The 12,481-nt window shown below is 39.4% G+C and overlaps 1 protein-coding gene across 3 annotated transcripts in view; it reads left to right on the top strand.

Annotated features, from left to right (window-relative positions):
- The window catches only part of LOC140210070 (AMP deaminase 2-like), a 163,048-nt gene that overhangs the window by 103,057 nt on the left and 47,510 nt on the right, over positions 1 to 12,481 (top strand). For all 3 annotated transcript variants that reach the window (XM_072278854.1, XM_072278852.1, XM_072278853.1), the window contains 6 exons: positions 5,929 to 6,040; positions 7,140 to 7,326; positions 8,327 to 8,468; positions 8,636 to 8,725; positions 9,214 to 9,343; positions 10,541 to 10,735. In XM_072278854.1, the coding sequence (XP_072134955.1) occupies positions 5,929 to 6,040; positions 7,140 to 7,326; positions 8,327 to 8,468; positions 8,636 to 8,725; positions 9,214 to 9,343; positions 10,541 to 10,735 (856 nt within the window). The remainder of the gene's footprint in view (positions 1 to 5,928; positions 6,041 to 7,139; positions 7,327 to 8,326; positions 8,469 to 8,635; positions 8,726 to 9,213; positions 9,344 to 10,540; positions 10,736 to 12,481) is intronic.

Genomic DNA, 12,481 nt, shown 5'->3' with positions numbered 1-12,481 from the left:
AAAACTAGCTGTAGTGGAGCCGTTAACAACTGCAACTTCCATCTGGCCATGTAAAGTTTCTAACTACCAAAAGTGTTTCAGAGACCTATATTGGCAAATTTACCATGCACAGTTGTGGGTCAAAGCCATTTACTGTGCATTGGTCTGAATTTGCATGCTATTCTTAGCCTTTGCACAATGCCTTCTATTTAACAGCACAACTGAGGTTAACACTTCTAGAAAGGAGAAGTGCAAGAAAACCCACTGGTTAACTCCATGGGACTATTTGTTGGACTTGGGTTGGACAACACTAGAATCCCTCTCTGAGTTCTTAATCTACTGCACTCATAGAACACAGAGCATGAAACAGTACAGCACAGGAACAGTCTCTTCGTTCCATTGTGTTGTGCTGAACCAAATAAATTAGTAATCAAATGACCAACTAGACTATTTGTTATGCCTACACAATGTCCATATCTCTCAAATTCACGTAATCATGCATATCGTAAAAGGCTCTAATGTACCTGCTTCTACCATCAACCCGTTTTGTTTTAAAGATTTTGTGTTTGGATTGGGTGGAGATACATCTCTACTGAAGGAGGTCTAAGGTTCTCCTTCCCTCTACTAGCCTATAGGTCACACTTGGGCAAGGTGTAGCACCTACTTAGCCCCCAGCCCTCTGCCCCCCACCCCCCCAATCAGGGTCATGTGAAGCCATAGGATCTGGTGGTGGATGGCAGTATGAGCGGCAGACGCATATCACAAGTCCTGGGTATGCGACCACTGACACCAGGCAGACAATCTCTGAAGTGTATTGTTAATGGCTGGGGTCACCTGTCTTAGACACTGCCCAGAAGAAGGCAATGGCAAACCACCTCTGTGGAAGAACATTGGCAAGAATAATCATGGTCAAAGACCATTATCGCCCACATCATATGACACAGCATCTGATGATTTCTGGATATTGTTGAAAATTGGGATGGCTTTGTCATAGCAATATTTCCACAGCCAGATCAGCACTAATAGCAGGAATTGAGAGAACTAGAGACAAGGGAGAAGGGCCAGCGTCCTGGTGAGGCTGAGACAGCGTGCGAATTGGCTGCCGCTCCCTAGCATACTCCTGACTAACATTCACTCCCTGGATAACAAGCTTTGTGAACTGAGAGCCAGAATCTCCTGTCAGCAGGAAACAAAGGAATGCAACATGTTGTGCTTTGTGGAGACCTGGCTGATGGAGGAGATACCGGATCATGCCATCGAGCCCTCTGGGTTCTCCCTGTTCCGGGTGGACAGGTGGAAAAACCTCACTGGGAAGAGTAAATGAGGAGGGGTATGCTTCATGGTCGACAATGCTTGGTGAGACCCCCAGAATGTGCATGCTCTCAAATCCTTTTGTTCCCCAGACCTGGAATACTTGATGTTGCTGTGTAGACCTTACTGACTGCCTAGGGAGTTCATGGCTGTTATCATCACAGCGGTGTACATTCCGCTGCAGGCTGATACTGACCTGGCTCTCAAGGAATTGTACGAGACCATCAACACGCTGGAGACTGCCCACCCAGAGGCTGGAGATAAGTTACTTGACCACTGTTACACTCCCTTCCGCAATGCTTACAAAGCTCTCCTTCACCCAGCTTTTGGAAAATCAGATCACTCTTCAATCCTGCTTTTTTCGATGTACAGGCAGAAGCTGAAACAAGAGGTGGCCATAGTTAAAACCGTCCAATTGGCCTCCATGCTGCAGGACTGCTTCGATGATGTCGACTGGAATGTCTTCCATGATGAGGATGTCTCTGAGTTCACAGATGGAGTCACATGCTTCATCTGGAAGTGCATCAACCATGTTGTCCCCCAGAAGCTGATCAGGGTCTTCCCAAACCAGAAACCCTGGATCAGTAGTTCCGTGCGAGCAGCACTTGCAGCACGACATCGAGCTTACATCGCTGGTGATCAGCTGGAGCTCAAAAAAAAAAGCATCTATGATCTGCACAGAGCTTTCAAGGCTGTGAAATAACAATATAGGCAGAAGACTGAGTCAGGATTCACAATGAATAGCACATGTGCCCTTGTGGCAAGGGCTGCATACCATCGCAGACTTCAAAGCCAAACTTTGTGGTGCCACCAACATCATGGCCTGTCTCCCCAATGAGCTCAATTGCTTTTACGCTCGGTTTGATGTTGCTAACCTTGAGCCTCCAGGGAAAGCCACCGCTAGAGCCTGCAACCTGGTCATCTCTGAGATTAAGGTATGCAGATGTTTCCAACGAGTGGACAGTCGCAAGGCTGCAGGACCGGATGGCATTCCAGAGCGAGTACTCAGGATATGTACAGTACAACTGGCAGGTGTGTTTACTGACTTTTTTAATCCTCCATCTCCCAGTGTAGAGTGCTATCCTGCTTCAAATTATTCAACATTGTCCCTGTACCAAAAAAGACCAGGGTAACGTGCCTGAATGACTGGTGTCCTGTCGCACACACCTCAATAATAAGCAAATGCTTTGAAAGGCTCGTCAAGGATTACATCTGCAGTTTGCTGCCACCCAAACTGGACAACCTACAATTCGCCTACTGACAGAACCGATTGACAGGTGGCGTAATAGCCACTGCTCTACATACCGTCCTTACACACCTGGAGAAGAAGGATGCTTATGTGAGAATGCTGTTCTTGGACTACAGTTCGACATTCAACACCATAGTTACGTTCAGGCTCGACAGGAAGCTCAGAGACCTCGGCCTTGGCCCTGCCTTGTGCAGCTGGATCCTGGACTTCCTGTCAACTCGCCAGCAGGTGGTAAGAGTGGGCTCTCTCACCTCCACGCCTCCGACTCTCAATACAGGAGCCCCTCAGGGCTGTGTACTGAGTCCCCTCCTTTAATCCCTGTATATCCATGACTGTGTCGCCATCCACAGCTCCAATCCGCTAATTAAATTTGCCGATGACACTACATTGATTGCCCTTATCTCAAACTATAACGAGTTGGCCTACAGGGAAGAAGTAATCTCTCTGACACAGTGCTGTCAAGAAAACAACCTCTGCCTCAATGTTGCAAAAACAAAGGACCTGGTTATGGATCACAGGAGGAATGGAGACTGGCTAACCTCTTGACATCAATGGATCTGGGGTTGACAGCGTAAACAGCTTTAAGTTCTTCGGCATCCACATCACTGAGGACCTCACGTGGTCTGCACACACCAGCTGTGTGATGAAAAAGGCACGACAGCGCCCCTTTCACCTCAGGTGGTTGAGAAGGTTTGGTATGGGCCTCCAAATCCTAAGAACTTTCTACAGGGGCACAATCGAGAGCATCCTGACTGGCTGCCTCATTGCCTGGTATGGGAACTGTACTTCCCTTAATCACAGGACTCTGCAGAGAGTGGTGCAGACAGCCCAGCGCATCTGTAGTTGTTAACTTCTCATGATTCGGGACATTTACAAGGACAGGTGTGTTAAAAGGGCCCATAGGATTATTGGGGACCCAAGTCACCCCAACCACAATCTATTCCAGCTGCTGTTATCCACGGAGCAGTACTTCAGCATAAAAGCCAGGACCAACAGGCTCCGGGACAGCTTCTTCCACCAGGCCATCAAACTGATTAACTCCCGCTGATTTGGGTGTACTCTATATTACATTGACTGTTCTATTTATTATATATTACTGTGATTGCACATTTAGATGGAGACATAACAAAGATCTTTACTCATTTATGTGAAGGTTGTATGAAATAAAGTCAATTCAATTCACAGAAAAAAAGATTACAAGGGAAACATTATCCTAAAAGCCAGTGAGAACAGACGAATATCATTGCAATTTTTCTGAGATGGTGACCTTGGATTTGTAGAAATTTTGGAATCTTCTCAGATGAGCTTAGTTGCAATTGCTGTCCAGTAATCAGATCTAAATGCCATGCTGGTTTTAATGAAGTACTAATTAGTACACAAGTTGAAGACATTTTCAGTCTGTGAAGCTTCTTTTTTCTAAGAATAGGAACAGTAATAATCCATTACTGTTTTAGGTCTATTTCACTGGCTAATTAGATCAAGACTGAAAGATCATTTATCAACAATGGACTTAATGAAACCCAGGGATGAGTGAGCAGGCATGGACTATTATCCTCTGAAGAGTAGAAGATCAAAAGAACTCTTTGGAAATACACAGCCATTAGACAATGTGGACATGAAGAAATAGGTCCCAATTATTTACAATATAATACAGGGAACAAAAGACTCATTTCCATGTAAAATTTAAAATATATCATAAACCTGACCTTACCCATCCCAGTCATGGTCAATGTGAACATTAGCTTATTTTCTTTTCATACCTGACTTAATCCAGTCATAGCCTTAAATATAATACAGTAGATTCTGGTTAGTTGGGTCATCGGCTAATCAGAGGAAGCCACATATTCGGGACAATTCTTAAAGAACGAAAGCAGATTGAGGAAATAGCCAGGAATCTCCTTTGGGACAATATGTCACATAATTGGGACAGGAGACTGTATCAACCATTTCTAACAAGCGTCAGTCGCTGTACGTCGTGTGGCACTTGGACACTGCACCACGCTTAGAGCAAACAGTTTTTAAATGGTGTCACTTGCATTTTTGTGTTCAAAAAGCAATGAATTTCGTCACTGATAGTTGGTGAGAAAGAAATAGCAAGGCAATTTAAAACTGTTTTGCTCACTGTGGTTTTAAGCATTTAGGCTTGGAGATGCCAGGAATACCTGGGAGTGAAAATGAAATAATTTCACTACTTCAACAAGGAACCTCGATGAAATTTAAGGTATTGATATCATCTTGAATGTTACAATTAAAATTAAGTCTTGGAGGATGCAATAATTGAAAACACTATCTGTACTGATTTTGTTATATTTGGCAAATAGTGTTTTAAAAAAAACAGTGGATAACATACAAATCATGAAAAATCAATTTGATCTGGCTAAAATACTGAACCAATCCTGTATAACCTAAGCACTGACACATTATTGCACTGTACACTTAACACAACCCAATCCTTTTTGGTTTGATTAGGTAGCCAATTTCTGCAAGGGAGCACAAATAGAGGGGAAAATGAATTTTGAGTGGAGATGCATTTATATAGAGTGGTGAAAGCTCACTGAAACTTTGAATGCTTGTAGTGGCTGATGTTGATGCATTGCATTAGAGCTGACTGCACACACATGTAAGAATGGAAATGGTATGAAAGTTTCGCAGATAATAGGAGCTGGAATAGGTTGTGGTTGGGGTGACTTGGGTCCCCAATAATCCTATGGGCCCTTTTTACATACCTGTCCTTGTAAATGTCCTGAATCATGGGAAGTTCACAACTACAGATGCGCTGAGCTATCCGCACCACTCTCTGCAGAGTCCCGTGATTAAGTGAGGGGTATTTGGAGTGCGAGGACACTTCTGTGCAATATGTTGGATCATGTGTTTGTTTCTGAGCATTAGTTATTAGGGAAACTAGCTGGTGCTTTTTTTTTAATGAGGATGTTGGAGTCAGGTAAACCAGGAGGATCTCACTATGCAGCAGTAGTTTGGAACACCTGTTTATCAAGCCCCTGGGAATATCAAGCTGATGAAATAGTTTTGAGGAAAGTCTTTTACATGACATTAATGCTAAAATTGAAGTGTTTAAAATGCAGATTCTCAATTCTTTGAGAGGAAGTAATGCTCTTGGGTCCATATAGAATGTGCTTATCAAACTGGTTGTTTACATTTATGTTTGTTTTAGTTTTGTGAGTTTGAATGTTTATAACAAGTTATCTTCTGATGTTTACTTTAACAGGTAAAGTTTGTGATTGTGAATTCCCATCAATGATATAATATAATCTAGTAACTCATTTCTTCTAGCTCTGAATTATTTTTGCAAATGAGTATACTTCAAGATCTGCCTTGTAGTGAACTCAGGTAAAATGTGTTGTGACCATTCTTCTGGACCTTTTCCTCAGATATTACAAAGATCAAATTGATTCTGCGGTAGAGATACACCCAGAGGAGCAAGAGCATGATCTTCTTCAGGAATTCCAGCGGGTTAGCATATCAGGAGAAGAGAAGTGTGGGGTATGACAACATTCATGTTCATTTTACTGACAAAATTGAGTGGGATTAGCTTCTTTGGTCTTTCACTCTGTAAAGTGAAATGTTTGCTTCAGAAACTTTTCATTAAACTTTTTTTATGAAATCTGATTCTTCCCCTTCAACTAGTCACATTATTGACATTTCTTTACATTTGCTTTAACCAAAGAATTTGTATTTCCTGGTTTTTTTTTAAAGCTTTCCAATAACAAAGGAAAGTTGAGTTACTTCCCCCTCACCCCCCCCATCCCCATTTTTCTCTCCTCAGAGACAAGAAGCTAGAAGTATAGTTTTGATGCTTCAGTGCGCTGGACTATTCCACTGCTTTATCTGTATAATGGATGTCATTTCAGAAATGCATTTCATTGACGTTCTTGCTTTATTAATTTCTGCTAATTACTTTGTATGTAAGCAACCAATTATTATGTTTGAATATTTGAAGTGGTTTATAATAATCACACTTCCCCTCACCCCCCCATCCCCATTTTTCTCTCCTCAGAGACAAGAAGCTAGAAGTATAGTTTTGATGCTTCAGTGCGCTGGACTATTCCACTGCTTTATCTGTATAATGGACGTCATTTCAGAAATGCTTTTCATTGACGTTCTTGCTATATTAATTTCTGCTAATTATTTTGTATGTAAGCAACCAATTATCAATTATGTTTGAATATTTGAAGTGGTTTATAATAATCACACCACCTTGCAATTGAACCATTGTATGAATTCTGTCACATTAGGTAGTCAGTATAGTTGGGTGAGTTAGGAGGAGGTGGGCTTAAAATAATGTCTCCCACATGGAGAAGTATCTTCACCATTGTAATCATCTGAATCACATCTAAAACAAAATTGTCTTTGAATATCAGGAAATATCATGTAAATGATGAAATTCAGTACTGTAATGTTTACAATGTTGCAGCTTTTTATGAATAGAATATTGTGAGGCTTGAAAAGTCACCGCTTTTAAGTATTTCATGATATTTTGTTCTTTTTCACTGGAAATCAAGAAACCATTAATATATTCTATTGGGAGCTTCACCCATGAATAAGTAATTGTGGTTTCTAAATTTATTGTTCTTTATCACAGGTCCCCTTCACTGATCTTCTAGATGCTGCTAAGTGTGTTGTCAGAAGTCTTTTTATCCGAGAAAAGTACATGGCTTTATCCTTACAGAGCTTTGGTAAGACAACTAAAAGGTTCCTAGAGCAGCTGGGAGACAGGCAATGTCATATAAATTTGTATGATGAAATGCCAGAAACACCCATTTCACCAGGTGAGGTCAGACAAAACAAAGTCACTAACTGTGCAGTTCATTTGGAAAAATCAAGTGACAAATTGCATTGCTGTCAGCAGTCTGTTTAAAAGTAACCTGTGTGTATTATTGGACAAGAAAATAACTATTTTGTATATGTAAGAGGAACCTGCACATGGTGTATAATTGGAATACAAATCAAATGTGTTTATTTCAAGAAATATTGTTGTTCATTGGTAGAATCAAAAGGCGTCAACAGAATTCGAAAGCACTCATTTTAATCCCTGCAGTGATAAATAAAGAAGCATACAGAAAGTGTATTGGCGGTTCCATATTCCTTTAATACAAAAAAAATCCTGTGTGTTCACTTGCTAAAATTGATTGAATCAGTTTCCAACTGTAATCCACATATCTTTTGCTCTTTTTGCAAGTGAAAGCAGTGACACATGTTAATACTGTTAGAATATGCAAGTGATTTTTAACTTTTGGATTCAACTTACAAAAAGGAGTTCAGCGTTTATAAGTGATTAAACATGGGTGTTTTCTACAGGGCCCACACCACTTGCATCGTGAAAGGCAGTTTAATCAAAATGTGACATGTTTAATATGTAATTAGTTGCATTGGAGATAAGATTCCATTGGATGTGTCTGTGAATGATACTTCCAAAACGTGTCAGTTATTTGACTTTTTCATTTTGCCATTTGATACCGGAAAATCCCTGTTTGTGAATTGAAGCTGCAACGTCATGATAATTAGTAACAAGCAAAATCCTCCCCCGATTCATTAGTTATGCAATTATTCCCATTCACCAACTGTACCATTAAAATGCCATTAGATCAAATTCAGATTTATTTATCACAAGAAAGTTGAAACATCAAGTGAAATATGTAATTTGTGTTACCATCCAATACACCTAAGGATGTGCTGGGGCCACATGATAACTTTCTTAATAATGTACAGGGTAAAATTGTACCAATTTAAGAAACTGAGAACTTGCTTTTCGATTTATTTGCCTTGCAGACTCATCTGTCCACTCACCATTTTCTGAGGAACACCCCTACAGTAATTGTGACCCAAACTTAATGCCAGAGGATATAGGATTTGGCTGCAAAATGATTGATGGGGTCACCCATGTATATTCCAAACCAAATATGATGGACAAGTAATTAAAACTTTTCAAATTACTTTTTAAAATATGTGTGTGTGGAATAGTTGCATGGATTTTCATTCCTATAAAATACTGATTTGTGAGGTAGTTTATAGCAGGCTGTTTTATCAAAAAAAAAAATAAGTGAGCCTGGAGTCTGAATTTCAATCTGGTTTGTTTAGGTCTACAGAAGTGGATCTGCCTTGTCCAAATCTTCAGGAGTTCACTGCTGACATGAATGTTTTAATGGCATTAATAATCAATGGACCAGTGTAAGTAATGATTCAAAACACATTTGTCTCATTTTGCTTTTTATTCCTACTAGGCAATACAGATGTAGCTTTTGGCTGATGTCAATATTGTGTAAAGCAGATGGAACTGGCATCTAAATTGATATCCAACAGTTGTATAAATATAGATAAGATAATCGAATGATTCACTATGGAAAAAGGGCTTTTGGCTCATCATGTCAGCTCTTGGTAAGGCTAACCAAATTGTTCCACTCCCTTGTTTACACACAGCCTAGGGGAAAATTCAACAGATACGAAAAAGAATAAATCTACATGTAAAATTATAGTTTTCTCTTGTTCTGTCAGAATGTGGTAATTGCAATTTTTGTGTACTGAAATTAGATCTAATCTTTAATGTACAGTAGCTACTACACCATTATTTCCAATGCATAACTTTAATGACACTTAGCTTATTGTTACAGAACATGTTGCTGATTGTGTAGTTAGCTAACCAAGCTTTATCTCAACAGGAAATCCTTCTGCTATCGCCGGCTGCAGTACCTGAGCTCTAAGTTCCAAATGCATGTCTTGTTGAATGAAATGAAAGAGCTGGCTGCGCAGAAGAAAGTACCTCACAGAGACTTTTACAATATTCGCAAAGTAGGAATACGAGTGCTTAATTTTCACTCACTCATCTTGCTATCTTTCTTATTCACTCACACATTGTATCATAAATTCCATCCCAGGTAATATAACCACAGAATTTCAGCCCCAAAGATGTATCTTGTCAATATTGTATTTAACATGGAGGAAATAATCCACAGGTAATATTGTGGCAAGTCTGGTTCAATGTAGTTGTCATACTATGAGTATAGTTAACTATCAGGCTTCTTCTATGCAGGGAGGTAAAAGACAAGTAAAAATACTTATTTTTAAATACAGCAGATGTAGTACGCAAGGATTTCTTGACAGGACATTTTGTCAGAGGTGCCAGGCATAATTAGCCCAGTGCAAGCTGAGTAAATTTACTGCTACTTTTTTAAAAAATGGTAGAAATAACTTGTCACATTATAACCGACCTTAACATTTAGTTTTCGCTTAATTCATAGCTCTTTTGTTCAAATGTTCTAAATTCAATCTTTAGCCTTAATTTCCCAATATAATATTGAAAATGCGAATTCAAAATATGAATACCTCAGATTTCTGTGCAAATGTTAGTTAAAATATTAAGGGAGAATACTATTTGGAAAGAAATAACTAATTAAAAATGTATCATTTCATTTAAGATTCATAAGTGTGATCTCTATGGAGTGTGGAGAAGAGTGCTTGTTAATGTGATAGTAGTGTAGCAGTTAGCGCGATGCATTATAGCTTGGGTCATCAGAGTTTTGAATTCGATTCTGATGTCATCCTGTAAAGAATCTGTACGTCTTCCCTGTGGAATGCGTGGGTTTTCTCTGGGTGCTTCGGTTTTCTCCCCTGGACCAAAGGCTTACCTGTTGGTATGTTAATTGATCATTGTAAATTATCCCCTGATTAGGTTAGGATTAAATCTGGGGTTGCTGGGCAGTGTGCCTCAAAGGACTGTAAAGGCCTAGTCCATGCATCTCAATAACGAAATACAAACATGAACATTCTTTAAGAGATTAAACTGCAGGCTTCTGATACCCAGTGCAAATCTCTGAGCATGCAGCATTCACTCCTCAGTCATTAGTGCAATGCAGTATATTGTATTCTATTCAGTAATTGTAGGTATTCAGGTATTGCAGATAAAATTAATATATGCCTGACTCCTGATTGTTTTAAATGGTTTCATGATTTCATGAGGATTTCCCTCTCTTTGTTTTAAATGAACAGGTTGATACACACATTCATGCATCATCTTGCATGAACCAGAAACATTTACTCCGTTTCATTAAGCGTACGATGAAGAAGAACCCAGATGAGATTATTCACATGGAAAACGGAAAAGGGCAGACTCTGAAGGATGTCTTTGAGAGCATGAACCTCACAGCCTATGACCTCAGTGTGGACACGCTAGATATGCATGCGGTATGCAAAAAGTGCAGCTTACGGCTGGCACCATAATCTGTATTAACTGCTGTTGGCCACAATAGAACATATTCACAGTATTTCTGTAATATGTTTAAATGGGCTTTAAGCAGCAACACCATCTCTGAATGAGTTCTGTCATTAAATTCAGTATTTAAAATGGAAAATGGCGAGGAAGTATTCATCCAGGCTACTAGGACTCACGGACAGTGAAAAACAGTCAATGACATTGGATCAGAACCAGTGAAAGTACGAGGCAAGCAGGTTTTCAGTTGCAGAGTAAGCGGTAGGGGTGGATAGAACAAAGAGAAGATCTGTGATAAAGACTGAGAGATTTAAGTTGACGAAAAATCATTGAACGTTGGAGAAAATGATACTATATGGAGTTGGAATCTAGATCAGCCACTATCGACTGAAATTATGATACAGGATTTTTGTTGTGTTATGACTAGTAAAGCTGGCATGCTTCATTGTGTGAGAGTGTTCAGTTCAGAATCAGGTTTAATATCGCTGACCTATGTTGTGAAATATGTCATTTTGCGGCAGCAGTACATAAAAACCCATACATTACAATAAGAAATATGTTAATCAGAAATTAATTAAGTAGGGCAAAAAGAGTACAAAACAGTGAGGAAGTATTCATGGGAAGTGGTTCATTGTCAGTTTAAAAATCTGATAGTGGAGAAGCTGTTTCTAAAATGCTGAGTATGTGTACAGGCTCCTTGACGCTCCTCAACTCATCATTCCTCTCTTGAGAGTCTTTATGATTATAATAGGGGCAGAAATATGTCATTGTTGTTTAAAGTTGCCAATCAGTACTTGTAACACTAGAATAGACAAAATGGAAGGCAGGATAGAAAAATAACAACTTGCAGAAGTAAGACAAATTAATGAAACATAGATATTTGTCTTAGAACAAAATAAAGCAATGACACTCATGTAGAAATTATTCATTTATTCATAGCAAGCACAGAAACAAGCATTTCAGCTGAACATGTTCAGTCTAATGAAGATGTCTATATCTGCTCGAATCTGTTTTGGCTACTATCTCTCTAAACCAGGGGTTCTCCATCGTGGTCCACAGACCCTCTTGGTTAATGCTAGGGGTCCATGGCATAAAAAAGGGTTGGGAACCCCTGCTCTAAGCCATTCCTATCCATATATCTATTAAAATATATTTTAAACATCGTAACTCTATCTGCCTCTAGCACTTCCTCGTTCCATATAACCATCATCCTCTGAAAAATCTGCTCCTTGGGATCCTCTTTGAATCATTCACTTCTCATTTTAAACTAATTCCTTTTTTGTTTTAGACTTTCCTACCCTGGGAAAAAGACTGTGACTATCAACCCTCTCTGCTTCCCATGATCTTATAAATCTCTGTAAGTTCACAACTCAATCTCCTTGACTCCAGAAAAAGAATCCAAGCTTATTCAAACTGTTTTAGTTCAAGCCTTCCAGTCCATGTAACATTCCTGTGAATCTTTTCTGTATCATCCCTTGCTTGATGACAGGCTTTCTATAGTGTGGCAACCAAAACTGCAACAATACTTGAAATGTAACTTAAACAAATTGGTACACTGTAACATGACATCCCAATGTCATATGTTGCCCCCTTTTCCTGTATCTTTTTGATTAAACATTTATCAAGCTCAGAATCAAGATCATTAATTCCCATTTATGGAAGTGTGTTGCAAACTCTTAATATGGTCTGGTTGTTGAAAATACTTCTTTGTTCTGAATAGT

Source organism: Mobula birostris, chromosome 14 (genome assembly GCF_030028105.1).
Source record: "Mobula birostris isolate sMobBir1 chromosome 14, sMobBir1.hap1, whole genome shotgun sequence".
In the NCBI taxonomy this organism is placed as follows: Eukaryota; Metazoa; Chordata; class Chondrichthyes; order Myliobatiformes; family Myliobatidae; genus Mobula; species Mobula birostris.
Note: the sequence above shows the minus strand (reverse complement) of the source record. Positions and strands in the feature narration are given on the sequence as shown.